The sequence below is a fragment of the Halichoerus grypus genome, chromosome 5, assembly GCF_964656455.1.
Source record: "Halichoerus grypus chromosome 5, mHalGry1.hap1.1, whole genome shotgun sequence".
Taxonomy (NCBI): Eukaryota; Metazoa; Chordata; class Mammalia; order Carnivora; family Phocidae; genus Halichoerus; species Halichoerus grypus.
In genome coordinates, this window is record NC_135716.1 from 64,057,715 (window position 1) to 64,075,864 (window position 18,150).

Sequence of the window (18,150 nt, forward strand, 5' to 3'; positions counted from 1 at the left end):
AGACTGAAGTACAATTATCCACATTTAATTTGACATTCATTACCTAAACAATTAAGACACCTTGGTGTGATGGAAAATGCCTATGATAACAACAGAATTACTAGGAAAAGAAAGCGTTTCAGTCCTAACTTCATTGGACTCGTTTTGAGAAGTCTCCACATTTTGGTAATGATGCATTGATTGGAGGTAACACACATATACACACAGCAACAGTTGCTTAAAGAATAAAAATTTGTTGGCTTACCTCACTCCAGAGTCCAGAATCATATTTGGTTTAGGCACAGCTGGATTAGGCTTCCTGTTACAGTTCTCAGCTCTGCCCTCCACATGTTGGCCTAAATCTAAAGCTGTATTCCCCCAAACTGGCTGCACACCACACCATCCAGTTAGAGGTAAAGAGCTGTCAGAGGAAGGTTCAAACTTCACACTGGTCTAATGGATTAAAAATGAGCCCACCTCTGAGATTATATATAGGGACTAGTTTAGATCAATTAAGGGCCATGCCTGGAGGTAGGAATGGGGTCAATAATCCCCAAAATGCATAACTACTACACACTAAGGTTAAATAGATACTACAGAGGCAACCAATAATGTTCCCTGTACTCAGCCCAGGCAAAAATGACTCAGAAAGGAGCATTTGCATTTTGTTGTAAATGTACTTGCTTTATTAAAAAGCAAGATCCTTTACAAGTATTTTTAAAGTATATCTTTAAATTGTATTGTCATGATAACTTTTGGTATAAGTGCTCCAATTTATATTAATGAGCTTTTAGGAAATCAGGGTTCAATTACAGCCATCATTCAGAAACTAAGTTGTGAATTGGGGTTGTCTTTTCCCGCAAAGTATTATCTTACACTTTTGAGCTATTCAGGAGCCAAAAAGAGCATTTTCTAAGTAAAGTGTGTTTTTTGTTCAGTTTCAATGTTTTTTCAGAAATAATTTCTCCAAGCTCTTTGGTGATAATATACAGGAAATGTCACTCGTCATCAAAAACTTAATCCCAGTGTCCAAATAATAAGACTGGAGCCAGAAGCACAGGCTGAAACAGAGAGAAAGGAGTCAGTGCATATGGAATGGGGATTGGGACCCTTTAAGGGTACATACAGAAAGATCCCAGAAGCAAGGGTTTTCCAAATTTTCCAGATTGTTTTAGTATCTCAAGGTCTTTGTTACAAATAATTCAACAGTACTTTCTATGTATATTATTGAGAATTTATGCATTACTACAATTTTTGGGTTACACTGTCCAGTTACGAACTGAGTACTTCATTCTACAATTTTATTTATTGACTAACAATAAAACACCACACAAGTTGTTATTTTGAAATCAGCACTACTACCAAGAACAAAGAACCAATGGGAAGAAAAACCGTTTGTGCTCCATTTGTTTCTGAATTTGGAAAATAAGCTGTGAGACCAAACATGTCCTCCACTTGAGGGATCAAGTCTGAAGATTGTTGTCAAAAATTAGTATGACTACCTGGTATTCAGGATTTTGAAAAATCACTGCATTGCACAATATAATAATAAACTGCCCAACAGTGTAGCCATATTGAAAATAAACACAGAAGAGCAAGAGCATAAGTAACTATACAATGAATCACAGAAACTGGGAGTTGGGCTGCTGCATATTGCAGAGGTTCAGAGTTTCCAAAAACCGTTCTATGAGTGATGAGGTACAGATGCGTAAGTCATGCATGCAGAGAGGAGTTCATTTATATTGCTAAGTCTGCACTGTATCCACATGTAGCTGAAAAAACTGAACTGAACAGAGACTGTTGAATTTCCAAGGTTTCTTTCTATATTTCTGGATTGTTTTAACTATAAACACCAAAGACACATCAGTGAGCAATGTGAGAGCAGGGATGTTTGGCTTGGTGTTTTTATGGGTTTGTTTTTTTTTTTGAAGATGGGAAAATATACTACACAAAGTGACAACTCTTATTTTTACTTATCCTTATGAAATAAAATAAGTAAAAGATTATGTTCAAATTATGAGGTATTTATTTCATTCACTGTTTAATAACTGATGTATCTATGTAATTGTGTTTGCAAAATACTAGTTAGAAAATTGAGAATCTAATTGTGTGTTCTCTTGTTTTGTCCTGTTTTCAACACAAGTTCCAAGAGCAAATAAATACCTTCTTGGGGCAAAAATGCTAGTTTAAGGATTTCAATTAACTTCTTCTGAGGTAATCAGTCTGTAAGTTTCTAAAGGTTTCTAAACTTTTTATCCAAATATTAGTGGAAGAAATAACATCTATCTTTGTAAATACAAAGTTATGATCCACTTACTTTAGAAAACTAGGAACACAAAGTTCAAGTCAACTATAACCAAACTGGCATATTTAAACTTTTGATCTCAGAAGTCAGAATATTACAAAAATAAAATAAGGAACTCTGTCATTTGGGGTCAAATTTTGGAGGAAATAGCTAAAATCATAGCTTGATAACTAGCACCAATGATTAATTGCTTTTTCAACATGTGGATTATCTTGGTGCCAAAAATTATGGAACAATTGCCTAACAAATTAGAGAGTCCCTGATGTCTGTACTCATATTTTCTTTGGATTATACTAAGCAATTATGCTAAACTTTCTAATGACTGAGTAAAATGGTATTGTGCCTTGGGGCACATTTTGATGAACTACAGTTGTACTTTTCATAACCTAAGAGGTAATGCATAAAGAAGTATATTGTCCAGAAGAGAGCTGTGACCTTTATGTTAGATTACAGAGAATTGTAAATATCTTTCACATACTATGAATATGTTTATTAATAGTCATTACTTTAAACTATATTCCTGAAAAACTAGTTGGTAAAAGCCCATCTCCAGATAAATGTTTGATTTTTTTTTTTTTTAAGATTTTATTTATTTATTTGACAGAGAGACACAGCGAGAGAGGGAACAAAAGCAGGGGGAGTGGGCTAGGAAGAAGCAGGCTTCCTGTGGAGCAGGTAGCCCGATGCGGGGCTCCATCCCAGGACTCTGGGATCATGACCTGAGCTGAAGGCAGACGCTTAACAACTGAGCCACCCAGGCGCCCCTAAATGTTTGATTTAAATGGTTCCATTTTTGTTCCTAGATTTTGCTACTTCATGCCCCATCCTCATATTCACTTTATTATTTGTACTAAATATATTTTATTATCTGTACTGTATTTATGATATTAAATAAATCCTTTAAAACCATATGTGTTTAGCTTTAATCTTTTACTTCAACTCCTATGTAATCCATCTATCATTTCTTGCATGTGTTTCCAGTATACTTGAGGCTATTATCTTAAGATTTGGGGCTTAAATAAAGTAACACAAATTAGGCTAAGTAAGAAATTAATTTATGATCTTATATTATGAGGACACAACCATGGTTGAATAATTACAACCATCTGAAGTGTTCTATAGCCTCAGAAAAGTTAACCTGATATATCACTGATGTGAAAATTATACATGAACACCACTTTTTAGGGGAGATTATTTTTGAACATTCTAAATAGTCTTAATATTTAAGGTAAAATACTACATCACTTCAAACTAAGGAACTATTAACTATTGAAATGGTAATTTATTTAGACAGACATCAATACTATGAACTTATAGTTATCCCCAGATCTAAAAATAGGCTATTAACAAGTGCTTTACCTATTTCAGTAAATAGCAAAACTGAAACAAAAGCTATATTAAATATGAGAATTTGGAGCACAAGTAGAAATTATATTTTCTCATTTTCAGGCTCTTGCTACCAAATTTCTAAGAGCATCTGTGATAATACTATATCATATTAATATCACATTACAAGAGGGCACCTGGGTGGCTCAGTTGGTTAAGCGACTGCCTTCGGCTCAGGTCATGATCCTGGAGTCCCGGAATCGAGTCCCACATCGGGCTCCCTGCTCAGCAGGGAGTCTGCTTCTCCCTCTGACCCTCCTCCCTCTCATGCTCTCTGTCTCTCATTCTCTCTCTCGCAAATAAATAAAATCTTAAAAAAATATATATATATCACATTACAAGAACATTACATTTTTTAAAGACTTTTTTTATTTTAGAGGGAGAGAGCAGGCATGCACAAAGAGGGGAGGGGCAGAGGGAGGAGAGGGAGAGAGAGGATCTCAAGCAGACTCCCCACTGAGCTCCCAGCCCAGCCCAAGGGGGTGGGGGGCACTCTATCTCAGGACCCTGAGATCATGACCTGAGCCAAAACCAACAGTTGGAAGCTTAACTGACTGAGCCACCCAGGTGCCCCAAAACATTACATTTCAATCAAGATTTTGAATTTTAGCTTATAATAAATTGGCAACTGTTCTCTCCTTCAAACTCTAAATATAATAAAGTTAGTTTTTCCTAATAACAAAGGGAAATTTTACATTCTGCCTTATGGGGGGTTAAGTGTTGCTATATGTCAAAATCCAAATTTTTCACTGTGGCTTAAGGGCTGATCTGGTTCCTGTTTTTCTTTCATTCCATTCTCCTCTGTCCTGAATAGGATCCAGCCACAATGTCCTCTGGGTCCTTATGCGCATCCAGGTCGCCCCCCACCCCCCACTGCAACCCCCAAGCCCTCAAACTGGCTGCTTCCTGGGCCTGGAACACTTCCTCTCAGGCTCTCAGGCCTGGCTTGTTAGGCTCCTCATTCTTCAAATCTCAGCTCCAATTCTGCCTCTGCAGAGAGGCCTTGCCTTCTCTTCTCAAGGAAACACCTCTCCCCTTCCCTCCTTCCTCCCCACTTCTACACCCCAGTTTCACTCTATTTCCTTCACAGACTATACCACAATCTGAAATTATCTTGGTCATTGATTTATTTACTTTTTCACTCTCTGTCTCCCCTTACTAGAATGTAAGCTCCATAGGCCTGGGGACTTGGTCTAACTAATTTCTGTATCCTCCGCAGCTTGAACAATGGCACACGGGGTACTTGGTGAATATTTGTTCAATGAAGAAATAAATGCAATGGACATTTCAATTTGTTTTTAAGAAACATTAACAATATTTGTTTTTAGAATGACAAGACTAAATGTGTTCATGTCTTTGTATGGGAAACTGACTTTTGTTGACTGTGCAGTCATTATAAAATGAGTATCTTTTCCCAAACTTCTCAGTAGATTTAAAACAAAAGTGCAAAAAAAGATTTTTCTTCAATGAAGAGTCACTATTGCAGAAATATGGAAAGGGCCACACACTAGCAAAAAAGCACCAGCCATTTTCTGAAACAAGCATGAAGGAGATATGTTCTTTTCAAGTAAGCTGACTGCCCTCCCCCCAAAAAAAGCAGACAGGAGACCCCAATAATAATAATAGTAATAATAATAATAATAAGCAACTAAATAAGGTATACAGATATATAAGATGTTTTCACTGATTTTAACAAATTATTGTGAAAGACATGAGAATAGAGTATGTTACATTGCTGAGTTTCACTATTGGCCTCAATCATCACCAAGTAATTAAATTTTTGCTGAACTTGTAATTGGCTTGATCAACTTCAGCAAAGTCTTGGATCTATATTAGAAAACAGAGGTTCCCCGCCCCTTATTCAAAAGACAATTTTTAAAAATTCCTTAAAACATGGGGTGCCTGAATGGCCCAGTCCATTAAGTCTCCGACTCTTGATTTCAGTTCAGGTCATGATCTTGGGGTCATGGGATGGAGTCCGGAGTAGGCCTCCTCCGGGGGGGATCAAGCCCCACATCCGGCTCTGTGCTGGGCATAGAGCCTGCTTGGGATTCTCTCTCTCCCTGCCCCCCTGCTCGCTTGTTCTCTCTCTCTTTCTCTTAAGGTAAATAAATAAACAAATAAAATTTTAAAATAAAAATAAAATTCCTAAAACATAAGCAATGAACTGTTCCTGAAACCTAAATTTATTCTAAAATTGTTAAATCCCTTTCTTACAAATGCTTTCTAATAGACTCAAACTAAAGTGTTAGACTCTAAAGACAGTAGATGTTTCAGAAATATAGAACATTACTTAAATAAGACCACCAATGGCAATGTTTACAAAAATACTTTTCAGAAAATATTTTAATATAAGATATATTAACTGTATGATATGTGACTTTAATGATTTTCAGCTTAGATCCCTCAATTTAGTCACATCTCATACATGTTATATTTATTACAATTTGACCCTGTAGTGGAGGATGAAAGTGAACCACTTTAGAAAAGATATTTTTTATATTAAACATACTAGAATTTTAAGAATAGAACTTGAGAAAAAGTCTTTGTGTATTAAAATTAATAGAAGTTTAAAAATATAATAGAACTTAACAAAGTCCTTTCATATCCACTCTTAGGTAGTGAAGCGGCAATGGAGAGACAGCTGGATTTGAAGGTAGTTTCTGAGGTTATGTGGACTTAATCTCATGACTGATTGTGTGAGTACTACTAGTATGTGAGGGAATACTGGAGATGGTTCCCAGGCTCCATTTTGGGTAGTATGGTGGATTGTGAGCAGGATTGGCTTCCAAGCTTAAACAATAGGTCTCAGTTCCTCATTGGCTGTTGGCTAGATAGAAACTGGAGGAGGCTGATCAGATTTGTACAGAATAGAACTGGGTCCATTTCTGACAATTTCAGTTTTAATTGTCTCCAAGACATTCATCTCCAGGTGAAATGAATGTCTAGCAGCCACTTGGATGCATAGGTCTGGAAATTAGAAGAAATACCTTGGATTGTTTTATATATAACCTATGTAATAATCATTTACATTTATAGAATATTTTACATAATAAATGACAGAAATCAGTTACTAAAAATAAGAAATCAGTTACTAAGTTTTTAAAAAATTACTTATTATTGGTGCCCATATTGTATACATCATGGTATTAGAAGACCATGAAGCTCTCAATTAAATGATCATCCCCAGATTACAGAAAGTAGGAGCGGTACCCTGAATGGAAACTGCCTCATCCATAAACAAAGGGTTTCCTTTGTACTGATTCTACAACTGCAGTTTTTATAAATGGATACTTGTTTTTTTTTTTTTTTTAAGATTTTTTTTTTTTTTTTTTTTTTTATTTATTTATTTGAGAGAGAGAGAGAGCGAGAGAGAGCACATGAGAGGGGGGAGGGTCAGAGGGAGAAGCAGACTCCCTGCTGAGCAGGGAGCCCGATGCGGGACTCGATCCGGGGACTCCAGGATCATGACCTGAGCCGAAGGCAGTCGCTTAACCAACTGAGCCACCCAGGCGCCCTAAATGGATACTTGTTAACAAAGCTTTCATTCTAGCTAAGCTAAAACTTCCTATAGTCACTTTATTTTTCCTGAGCTTCCTCTCCAAATATCCTATGAAAATGGGAATAATGTCCCAAATTTCTAAGCAAATCTTCCCTCCCTAAGAGAATTTTCCATTGCTTCCTGTATTATATATTGCTGCATTAACAAATTACCCAAAAACTTTGTGGCTTAAAACAATACACATTTATTATTTCACAGATTTCATGGGTCAGGAATTTAGGTTCTCTCCTTCAAGTTCTCTCACAAGGCTGCAATCAAGGTATTGGCCAGGGATGAGGTTTCATCTAAAAGCTCAACTGGGGCAGGACTGACTTCCAAACTTAAACAGTAGGTCTCAGTTCCTCATTGTTGGCTAGAAGCCATCTTCAGTTCCTTGCCATGTGGGGCTCTCCTAAATGACAGTTTGCTCTATCAAAGAGTGCAAGCCAAAATTGCAGAAATGATATTTCATCAACTTTGCTTTGTTTTATTGGTTAGAAAAAGTCACTAAGACCAGTCCATACTCAAGGAGAAGGGAATACACAAGGGCATGAATATGAATAAGATAAGATCATTGAGACCATCTTAGAAGTCTGCCTACCATACTCACTAATATTTACCAATCTATGAGGTCAAGACAAAAAAAAATTAACTTTAATAACTGCTAATTTTTCTGTATAAAGTTATATAATGATATACATATCTAGGCCCTTTAATTTGTTGGTTTCTTTTTTTTTTTTTTAAGATTTTATTTATTTATTTGACAGAGAGACACAGCAGAGAGGGGACACAAGCGGGGGGGTAGGAGAGGGAGAGGCAGGCTTCCTGCAGAGCAGGGAGCCCGATGCAGGGTTCCATCCCAGGACCCCGGGATCATGACCTGAGCTGAAGGCAGATGCTTAACAACTGAGCCACCCAGGCACACTAATTTGTTGGTTTCTTAATGAAAGTAACTAATCATTAAAATGTTTGCTTAGCATAATATCATGCTGAGCGAAATAAGTCAATCAGAGAAAGACATGTATCATATGACCTCACTGATATGAGGAATTCTTAATCTCAGGAAACAAACTGAGGGTTGCTGGAGCAGTGGGGGGTGGGAGGGATGGGGTGGCTGGGTGACAGACATTGGGGAGGGTATGTGCTATGGTGAGCGCTGTGAATTGTGTAAGACTGTTGAATCACAGACCTGTACCTCTGAAACAAATAATATATGTTAAAAAAAAAGAAGATAGCAGGAAGGGAAAAATGAAGGGCAGGAAATCGGAGGGAGGAGATGAACCATGAGAGACTATGGACTCTGAGAAACAAACTGAGGGTTCTAGGGGGGAGGGGTTGGGAGGATGGGTATTAAAGAGGGCACGTACTGAATGGAGCACTGGGTGTTATACGCAAACAATGAATCATGGAACACTACATCAAAAACTAATGATGTAATGTATGGTGGTTAACATAACATAATAAAATTTAAAAAATGTCAAAAAAAAAGTTTGCTTAGGGCCTCACACAGGGCTACATAATATGTACTCTAGAATGTCGGGAAATATATACTAATTGACAAAGATAGATAGAACAATATATGAAACAATAAGTGTGTTTCTGTCTAAAGTTACTTGGAAACTCTAGTGGAGACTTTAAAATGTGCTTTGTAGCACTATTCTTCCAAAAGTGCCTTTTAAAATGACTCTCAAGACTTCACAACATTTTTTTTTACAATACAAATTTACCAACATCTGTCAAAATGTAAATCTTAGAGTACTTTACACTGAACTTACAAATGTGTCACTGAAGACAAGTATTTCTTGTAGCTTGCCAAATTTCTGCCACATTGGAAAATACTCTGTGTGCCACTAGACAGGAATTATATTTCACATCTTAATGAGAAAATACTTTCCCTTAAGCTTAACTTTTTGCCTTTTAAAAAAAACTAATAATTTGGCGATTTTTAAAAGATTAATTAATTAAATACTAGCAGTCACAAAGAGATTTCCAATTTCATGAAGGTCAGAATCCAAAATGAACTTTCAGAATAATAATTTTATCATCTTTAAAACCCTGATTACTGAAAAAAAAAAAGAAACAGTCATAATCCTACCATCAAGAAATAACCATTATTACATATTTTGGTATAGAGGTATAGATCTACATAGATCTACATCTAAATCTTTACATGCATAGATGTAGATATATATCCTTTTAGACATTTAAATGTGTATATAATTTTACCACAAATGAGATCATACTTTTTTTATAATGATATATGAAACTGTTACAAAACAATGATTAACAGAGCAACTGATTTTTAATGAAGTATTGCTAAACATGTTTCCAGCAAAGTAATCTTAGCAGCAAGTGAGTGCTACACAGAACATAGAACAGCCCTGCTTACATTCCCAATAAATGACCCAAATAAATGACCTACAAAACAAGTAAAAAGGGCATCTGATTTGTGCCCTAGTGTTTTAGTCATATTATTTTAATCATTCTTTTACTTTCTTGTACCCTTTTATATCTTTTTATTCTTTAGGTGCCCCTCCTCCTCAAACTCTTTCCCTAGTATCTGAATCTAACTTATTAGTTTCTGAATCACTGAATTATTATTTGTTCTCAGAACAAATCTCATCTCTGATGACTCTGCCTCTGACACGTTAACCAACTTTGCTTCCCTCTTCCATCCAAACTAGTTGGCATAATTATTGACTTCCTATTTCTCTTTTCCCTACTTTCTCCCTCACTACCATTTATGACCGCATGGTTTCAAGGATTACTTCTATTCTGGAAACTATTAAACCTATCTCACTCCACACTTAACATGTATAAACCAAACTCATCCACTTCCCCTCAAATTACTTGCCACCTCTCCTCTTTCTCCAGTATCATTCCTTTATTCTAGCTAACACCCAGGAATTATCTTCAACTTCTTCTTCCCTTTTTATCCTATCAATTTCTATTAAACCATGTTTCAAGATGCCTCCTAAATGTTCATTCCTTGCCACCCCCTTTGCCTTCAACCTAATCAAGGCCAAAATTCCCTCACAACTGGATTTTAGCAACAATGTTCTGAATGGGGTAAGGGTTCATCTGTCTGTATCTCCCTATCTTTCCTTCTAGGCTATTCTTACTTTAACAGTCAGTGAGGAATAAGGAAAGGGGACTTGAGCCTGAAATCAGGAGCCCAAGGGCAAATTCCCTCTCTGCCACCTCAGATGTGACCTCCGCATATTTCTTTCCTTCCTCTAGGCCTGGCATTTTCCTTATTTGCAAAATGACAAGTTGGACTGTCACATGGCTCTAAGCTGCCTTGCAACTCTAACAGTCTTCTATTCTGATGTTTCTTTGCTCAAGGAACAGCAATGACAACTTTCCACTGTTGCCTATACCCACCCCCATCCCTCATCCTCTCCCCCTCCCCCCTTTCCCACTAAGATCACAACTGTTACTGTTTTCCAGCTTGCACTGTCCCTTACATCCAGATTGCTCAATTCACCAAATCCTTAATGAGCCCCAGTCTTTCCACTGTAAATGTCAGTTCCTTGCTCTATTGTTGTTCTCCTTCATTTATAAATTATTCATTTTACAAACATTTATGGAGTGACTGCTAACGTACAAGGCACTTGGCTAGGTCCAGAGAATAGAGAAGTTAAAGACATAATCCTTGACCTCAAATAATTTACCATCTTATTGCAGACAATGGGTAACAAATACATAGTAATGTGTTAAGTGCTATGCTAAAGAATTTAATATATCCTAGTTGTTTGGGGGGCAGAAAAGAACACCACTTAACAAGACTGAATACACAGGAAACCTTCAGAAAGGATGTGCTAATTCCAAGCTGGGTCCTTGAAACTCAAATGGGAAAATAAAATTTGAGGAAATGAGGTGTGTCCTATTAAAACAGGGCATATTGGGCCAAGTGTCAGATTGGAATACTGGAGAACAGAGGGCAAGAAGCAAGCAGTGAAGCTGATCGTGATGAACGAACTGGAATGTTACCCTAAGGACTTTAGATTTTACCCGAGGAAAGGGTGGAGTATGGGCTGTACTTTGGTTCAATTTCCTGGTCTGTTACCGGGCACTGAAACATTCAAAGCTGACAGAAGGATAATCCGGTAGGGGGAAATCATGCCCTGCCAAAAACAGTCTTGGCTACTGTTTGGTTCACTAAAACGCTAATATGACCGATGCCTCACGGCTTCCCCAAGCTAAGTGGCTCCACTAGGACCCCGTCTAGGGACCATCAACCTCCCGCCGCCGCGTCACAGTTACCCGTGCCAGGCCACAGCGGAGGGCGAATCCGGGGACATCGCGAGATTTCCTGGAAACCGGGGCCCCGACTGGAGCGTCTGGTCACCCGGCAACCGCACCGGGGCCGCTGAGAAACCTTGCGCCAAAGAAATTTAAAAACTTGACTTCCAGACTCGGCTCATCCCGCAAGTGGTGAGGTGCCTTCAGGGAAGAAGCGTGGGGACTGAGGAGACCCTAGAGCCACGTTTCTCAAACTTGCCTGCCAGTAAGACTTTCTTGGGTCACTGGTTAAAATGAAAATTCCTAAGCCTTATCTCTAGACATTTAGAATTTCCAGAAAATTATTCTGGAAGTTTTTGTATTTTAAACAAATAGCTAGAATCAGGCAAGGCTGGGAAACAGCTCCAGAAGAGGGAGACACGGGTGGAGGGGTGGCCGCCGAGCAGAGGAGGGAGCGGGATCTGTGAGCACGGGTCTGCGTCTGAAAAGGAAAGCCTGAGAGCCAGACCGGCGATTTAGAGCACTGGGAAGCCAGTGAGCCTGGGGCTCGCTAAGGAAAATATACAAACTAAATTCGGAAACATCCACTGCCTGTAGCCTGTGGGAGCCCCAAGAGATAAATTAAGGCAAAGGGTCCACTAAAATGGATTCCCAGAGCCTGTAAAACAGCTCTAAGCTGTCCCCCACTGGCAATCTGGAGAGAGAGAGATATCCTAGGCAAGAGGAATCCTGAAATAACAGGTATCTAGTAGTGAAAAATTATGAAAAAGCTGTTTCTCAAACTTTAGAAAATAATGAACCTCTTTTTAAAAAAGAGCAAGGACACCCCACAAGTGTTGACATAATTATTTTTATTATAATGTTCTAAAATGTGTCCAAACCCAAACTAGGTTCAATTTAAATACCCGAAGTTTATAGTATCTCTAAAACAAACTACAATACCAATAAAGTTTAAATTAATATTACATTAACAAGATGAATGGTGGTGTTTTGATGAAACTAAATCCTCTCTTGTGGATTTGACTGCTACATGCAGGTTCTTTTGAGTGAAGTCTCTCTTATTGTGTTATAGGTTGATTCAATTATCTCCCTTTCCATATTCAAGCCCCTGGAAAGTTTTCCTATAGCTTGTTGATGAGGTCCATTGGCCTCCCCTTGATTTAATAAATATTTCATTTATATACTACATCTGCCCCTTTGCTTTTCTAATTATCTTAGAGAATTAAATTTATTTCTACACAAACAACAGTTTGTGTACTGGAACCTAGAGACAAAATCCATTTATAGCATGGTCATTCATGAGGATTCACATGATCCAAAATTTATCTGTTTTAACCCAGTTTAGAAAACAGAGCCTAAAACAAAGACTCATATGATAACACTTTTTGGGGGGTTGTAATCTCAGGGAAGCAGGAGAAGGAAAAATGGAATGAGAGAGAGATGGAAGGATAACAAATATAGCTCAGTATATAACCCAGAAGACCAGAGCTGTTTTCAGTGAGACCTTTTGAAATGGCTGTGTCTCCTAAAAGTCTATGGGGGAAAGAAGGAAGAATAAATAATTTGTGGCTCCTGTCTCCCACGGGTAAAAATTACCCCCATAGGGCATCACCCCCTTCATAGCACAGGTTTGCTCGTGCATGGCCACCTGTACAGCAGTTTCCTGCCTCCACTGTAAGAAAGAAATCCTGGGGTATATAACCACTTTAAGATGTGCATTTTCACCAGTTATCAGTGTAAAAATGATATCTGAAATTTCCAGAAAAAGTTCTAAAATTTTAAAATAGTAAAGAAATCATATTTTTAAAATATTTTAAATATTTCAAATATTTTTTATTTTTTTTATTTTTTAAAGATTTTATTTATTTATTTGACAGAGAGAGACACAGCGAGAGAGGGAACACAAGCAGGGGGAGTGGGAGAGGGAGAAGCAGGCTTCCCGCGGAGCAGGGAGCCCGATGCGGGGCTCGATCCCAGGACCCTGGGATCATGACCTGAGCCGAAGGCAGATGCTTAATGACTGAGCCACCCACGCGCCCCCAAATATTTTTTAATATATTGCATTTCTACACACTACCTCCAGTGAATGTAATTCCTAAAAAATGTCACTTGCAGTATCAACAAAGATATATGATTCCTGAAAATGACCAAAAAAATTATGCGCAGCCTTAATTACAAGAAAACTATAAAACTATTGAAAATCATTAAAGAAGCACTCCTAAAATAGAGAGGCATATCATAGTGATGGAAAAGAAGACTCAGTATTAGAGATGTGTTGGTGCTTCACAAATTGTTTATAAATTCAATGCAATTCCGAACAAAATCCTGACAGAATTTTTCATAGAACGTGACAAGTTAATTTTAAAATGTATGTGAAAGACTGTTGAATCACAAACCTGTACCTCTGAAACAAATAATACATTATATGTTTAAAAAAAAAAAAAAAGAAGATAGTAGGAAGGGAAAAATGAAGGGGGGGAAATTGGAGGGGGAGATGAACCATGAGAGACTATGGACTCTGAGAAAACAAACTGAGGGTTCTAGAGGGGAGAGGGGTGGGGGGATGGGTTAGCCTGGTGATGGGTATTAAAGAGGGCACGTTCTGCATGGAGCACTGGGTGTTATAGCAAACAATGAATCATGGAACACTACATCAAAAACTAATGATGTAATGAATGGTGATTAACATAATAAAATAAAAAATAATAAAATGTATATGAAAGAGTTGAGGAGAGGATTCTGGGAATATGGCAGAGTAGGAAGCATCTGTTTCCCCACCTACACAACCGCACTGACAGAATCTGTCTGGTGTAAATATTTTAGAACCTGGAGTCTACTGATGGCTAACAACTTCCAGGGGAAGACTTAGACAATAAACCTCAATAAATTTTGGTCAATTTCAGCTCTAGAGCAACTATTCATCCCCTACACCCAACCCCAGAGCAGAAAGCTATGCAGGGGTTTCTGGAGCACCTTACACACAGCTTGCAGAAGCCACAATGGGCAAAAAGCACACTAGCCACCAAATATCAAGTATCTGTCCTCTGACCACTGATTGCTGCTTCAGATCACAGCAATGCAGACAAAATGTGCAAAGCAAAACCTAAACATGTCTACAAGAAAAAGAAAAAAAAGGTCTTTCTCTTAAAATGTGGATAGGGAAGGAGTTACTAAATAAGCCACAAAAAACATAAAACATAAGCAAAAAAAAAATGATACATTTGACCACATTAAAAATATATAGCTTCTGTTTTTTAGAAGATGCCATTAAACACAAACTGGAAAAAAAAAGGAGAAAAGACAAACTATAATCGGGGAATAGATATTTGCTAAATATATAATCAGTGAAATTTGGTATCTGATAAAAATACAGTGTATCTAAAAATTACTTATAAAAACACAACCCAGGGGCGCCTGGGTGGCTCAGTAGTTAAGCGTCTGCCTTCGGCTCAGGTCATGATCCCAGGGTCCTGGGATCGAGCCCCGCATCAGGCTCCCTGCTCGGAGGGAGGCCTGCTTCTCCCTCTGCCACTCCCCCTGCTTGTGTTCCCACTCTCGCTGTGACTCTCTCTGTCAAATAAATAAATAAAATCTTTAAAAAAAAAAAATAATGATCGTGATAGCAAACATTTATTGACCTGTGTATCAGGCACCATGCAGAATATTCTATACATGATTATCTTATGTAATCTTCAAAATATCCCTTGGAAGTAGGTACCATTATTAACCTAATTGTATAAGAAACAGAGGTAACGTAGCATCCTGGTGAACACAGGCTGTGTTCTTACATGGACCGTACAGAAAGAGAAAGCAGAGTAAACCCACCAAATACACCTCAGCCCAGGCTCTTTGCCTGGTCTGTACTGTGAATGGGGGTACACGGGGAAAAAAAAAAAACTGATGTACCCTGCCCAAGATTGCCTAATCAGGGGGCAATGGAGCCAAAATCTCAACGCAGGCAGTCTGGATTCAAAAACACTGCCTTGTGTTGCCTCTTTGTGGATTACAGTTGTAGTAACATAAAATTTCAAACCCTGCTCCACTTTCAAGCATTTTGCACCCTTGTCCTACGTACATACTCAAGGTTTTCCCACAATGTGTTCTGTTTTGAGGGTTTAGAAAATATGATCACCATGGGTACTATGAAAAAAGGAGCCAGAAGACTTGGTCTCATTCCCAACTGCCACTACCTTGAGTAGTTTGAGACAAATCTATGGGCCTTAGTGTCTTCACATGAGAACATCAGATGATATTTCTCGAGAGGAAAAAAAAATCCTTTAAAAGATGCCAACAGTAACAACTCAGTACTAGGGAGAGGAAAAGATTTAAAAGTAGAAGTGAATGAGCATTGTATATTTCATTAATTTTGATGTTTTAAATCTTTTTATAAAAAGAATTAAGTCTATAAACTTAGAAAATACCTAAGTGTCTTTAAAATGTCTCTGAAGTAGCTTATCGCATAGTTTTATATAAGAAAATTAAAAAGTCAAAATAATTTTTCCTAAATTACCATGTACATAATATTCCTTTTTTTCTTTTATTTTTAGAAAGTTGGGCATAAAACAATGCCTAAGCCTACTTTTGACATGGTATTAGAACCGAGCTACTGCTGAGAGTTTGATTTAGAGAGAAGTCATGGTTCGACTAACCTTGGATCTAATTGCCAAAAATAGCAATCTTAAACCCCGAAAAGAAGAAACCGCTTCACAATACCTGAAGAAAATAACTCATATAAATTTTTCAGACAAAAATATAGATGCAATTGTAAGAATTCTGAAATTATTTCCTATTTTTACATAATTAACAATGTAAAGTTTGAAAATAGGTGTCAGAAAATACATTCTTATTAACTATATTTTGATACTTATTAACTGTATTTTGATTAGTATATTGTGTTTTCATTTTAATTTCCTGCTTTTGATGTTACAATTATTAAAACTAAGTCTCTATAAAATATACCATCATGATTGTTAAATATATGTGCTAAATATATATGTCCCCCTGAAATATTCTATAATGTAGCAAACTAGATTTGAAAGTGTATGTTGGAAAATAATTTCAAAGATAATACTTTTGTATAATTCCAGGTCCTTGGAATATGAGGTTTTTTTTAACAAGATAGCAAGATTTAACTATGCAAATACCTTATTTCAAAACTTTAACAGTGAAATCTTTTTCACTCATAATTTAACTGGTTATATAAATGGAAGTTATACTATAATTTATATCAGACAAGATTATGTTTGTTTGGATATACTCTGACACTGTATTTTCTCTGTGTTAAGCTAATTCTTGGCTTTAATTTGGGAAACTTTAAAAGGAGCAATAACCCTTTTAGGCTATTTGGATTGGTGTCCGTTGTCTACAATAAAATGCTAATGAGAGAAATTTCCTCAGAAATATAAGGTACATGAGGGCAGGGATGATGTCTGTTTTGTTCACATCACTCTAAATCCCCCCATCCAACACAGTACCTAACCCATATTAAATGCTTAATAAATGTTTATCAAAATGAATGAAAAAAATACCAAAGCCCCAGGCACAATTGTCAATTAAGATATTTTTCTTTTTTTTGCAAAGACCCTACCAAGTTCCTATTCTGTATTTCTTTCCAGTTTCTTTTTTTTTTTAATTATATTTTATTTTATTTGTGAGAGATAGAGAGCACACAAGCAGGGGGAGCGATAGGCAGAGGGAGAAGCAGGCTCCCTGCTGAGCAAGGAGCCTTATGTGTGGGACTCAATTTCAGGACTCTGGGATCGTTACCTGAGCCAAAGGCAGACGCTTAACTGACTGAGCCACCCAGCATCCCTTCTTTCCAGTTTCTTAGTGATTCTTCTCCCCATGAATCCAATTGCCCAGAAAATTCTCTACCTCATCATACCATTACAGCCTTACCCTCTGCAGAGAGCCTCCATTTAATGTTCTTTTGTCCCCTCACAATCAGTGCTCCTTTGGTTTAGATGATCCTTTTTAGGAGGAAAGCAAACTAGTTAAAGTACAGTTAACCCTAGAACAATACAGGAGTTAGGGACACCAACACCCCCACACTCCCCAACATCCTACCACCCAACACAATTGAATATCCTTGTATAACTTTTGATTCCCAAAAATCTTAACTACCAATGGTCTATTGTTGACCAGAAGTCTTGATAACATAAAGTCAATTAACACATATTCTTTATATGTATTATATACTGTATTCTTACAATAAAGTAAGCTAGAGAAAAGAAAATGTTATTAAGAAAATCATAAGAAAGATAAAATACATTACAGTATTGTACAGTATTTACAGAAAAAGAATCCATGTATAAGTGGACCCATGCAGTTCAAATCCATGTTGTTCAAGGGCCAAGTATAATTCAGTTGGGCACCTGGGTGGCTGGGTGGCTTAGTTGGTTAAGTGTCTCACTCTTGATTTCGGCTCAGGTCGTGATCTCACGGTCATGAGATTGGGCCCCACGTCAGGCTCTGCACTGGGCATGGAGCCTGCTTGGGATTCTCTCTCTTCCTTTCCCTCTGTCCTTCCCCCCACCCTATCGCATGCACGTGCACCCGTGCTCTCTCTCTCAAAAAAAAAAAAAAAATTCACACTAAGAACACCTTGTAAACTTAAAATTCCCAAGATGTGGTTATATTTTTTAAAATCTCTGAGATTTTTTTTAAGATTTTATTTTTTTAAAAATAATCTCTA

At 37.4% G+C, this 18,150-nt stretch overlaps 2 protein-coding genes and 1 non-coding gene across 4 annotated transcripts in view; 2 read left to right on the forward strand and 1 right to left on the reverse strand.

Annotated features, from left to right (window-relative positions):
• The window catches only part of CSPP1 (centrosome and spindle pole associated protein 1), a 252,250-nt gene that overhangs the window by 189,523 nt on the left and 44,577 nt on the right, over nt 1-18,150 (reverse strand). The window contains exon 4 of the mRNA XM_078072319.1: nt 245-1,040. Within this exon, the coding sequence (XP_077928445.1) occupies nt 245-267 (23 nt within the window). The 5' untranslated portion in view covers nt 268-1,040. The remainder of the gene's footprint in view (nt 1-244; nt 1,041-18,150) is intronic.
• Nucleotides 11,319-18,150, forward strand: part of PPP1R42 (protein phosphatase 1 regulatory subunit 42) — a 50,389-nt gene continuing 43,557 nt past the window's right edge. The window contains exons 1-2 of one of the 2 annotated variants that reach the window (XM_036102419.2): nt 11,319-11,721; nt 16,004-16,220. In XM_036102419.2, the coding sequence (XP_035958312.1) occupies nt 16,092-16,220 (129 nt within the window). In that variant the 5' untranslated portion in view covers nt 11,319-11,721; nt 16,004-16,091. The remainder of the gene's footprint in view (nt 11,722-16,003; nt 16,221-18,150) is intronic. The other variant, XM_036102420.2, reaches the window with a different exon arrangement.
• On the forward strand, nt 15,213-15,339 carry LOC118542341 (small nucleolar RNA SNORA51). The gene has a single exon (XR_004920539.1). It is a non-coding gene; the product is annotated as a small nucleolar RNA SNORA51 (small nucleolar RNA).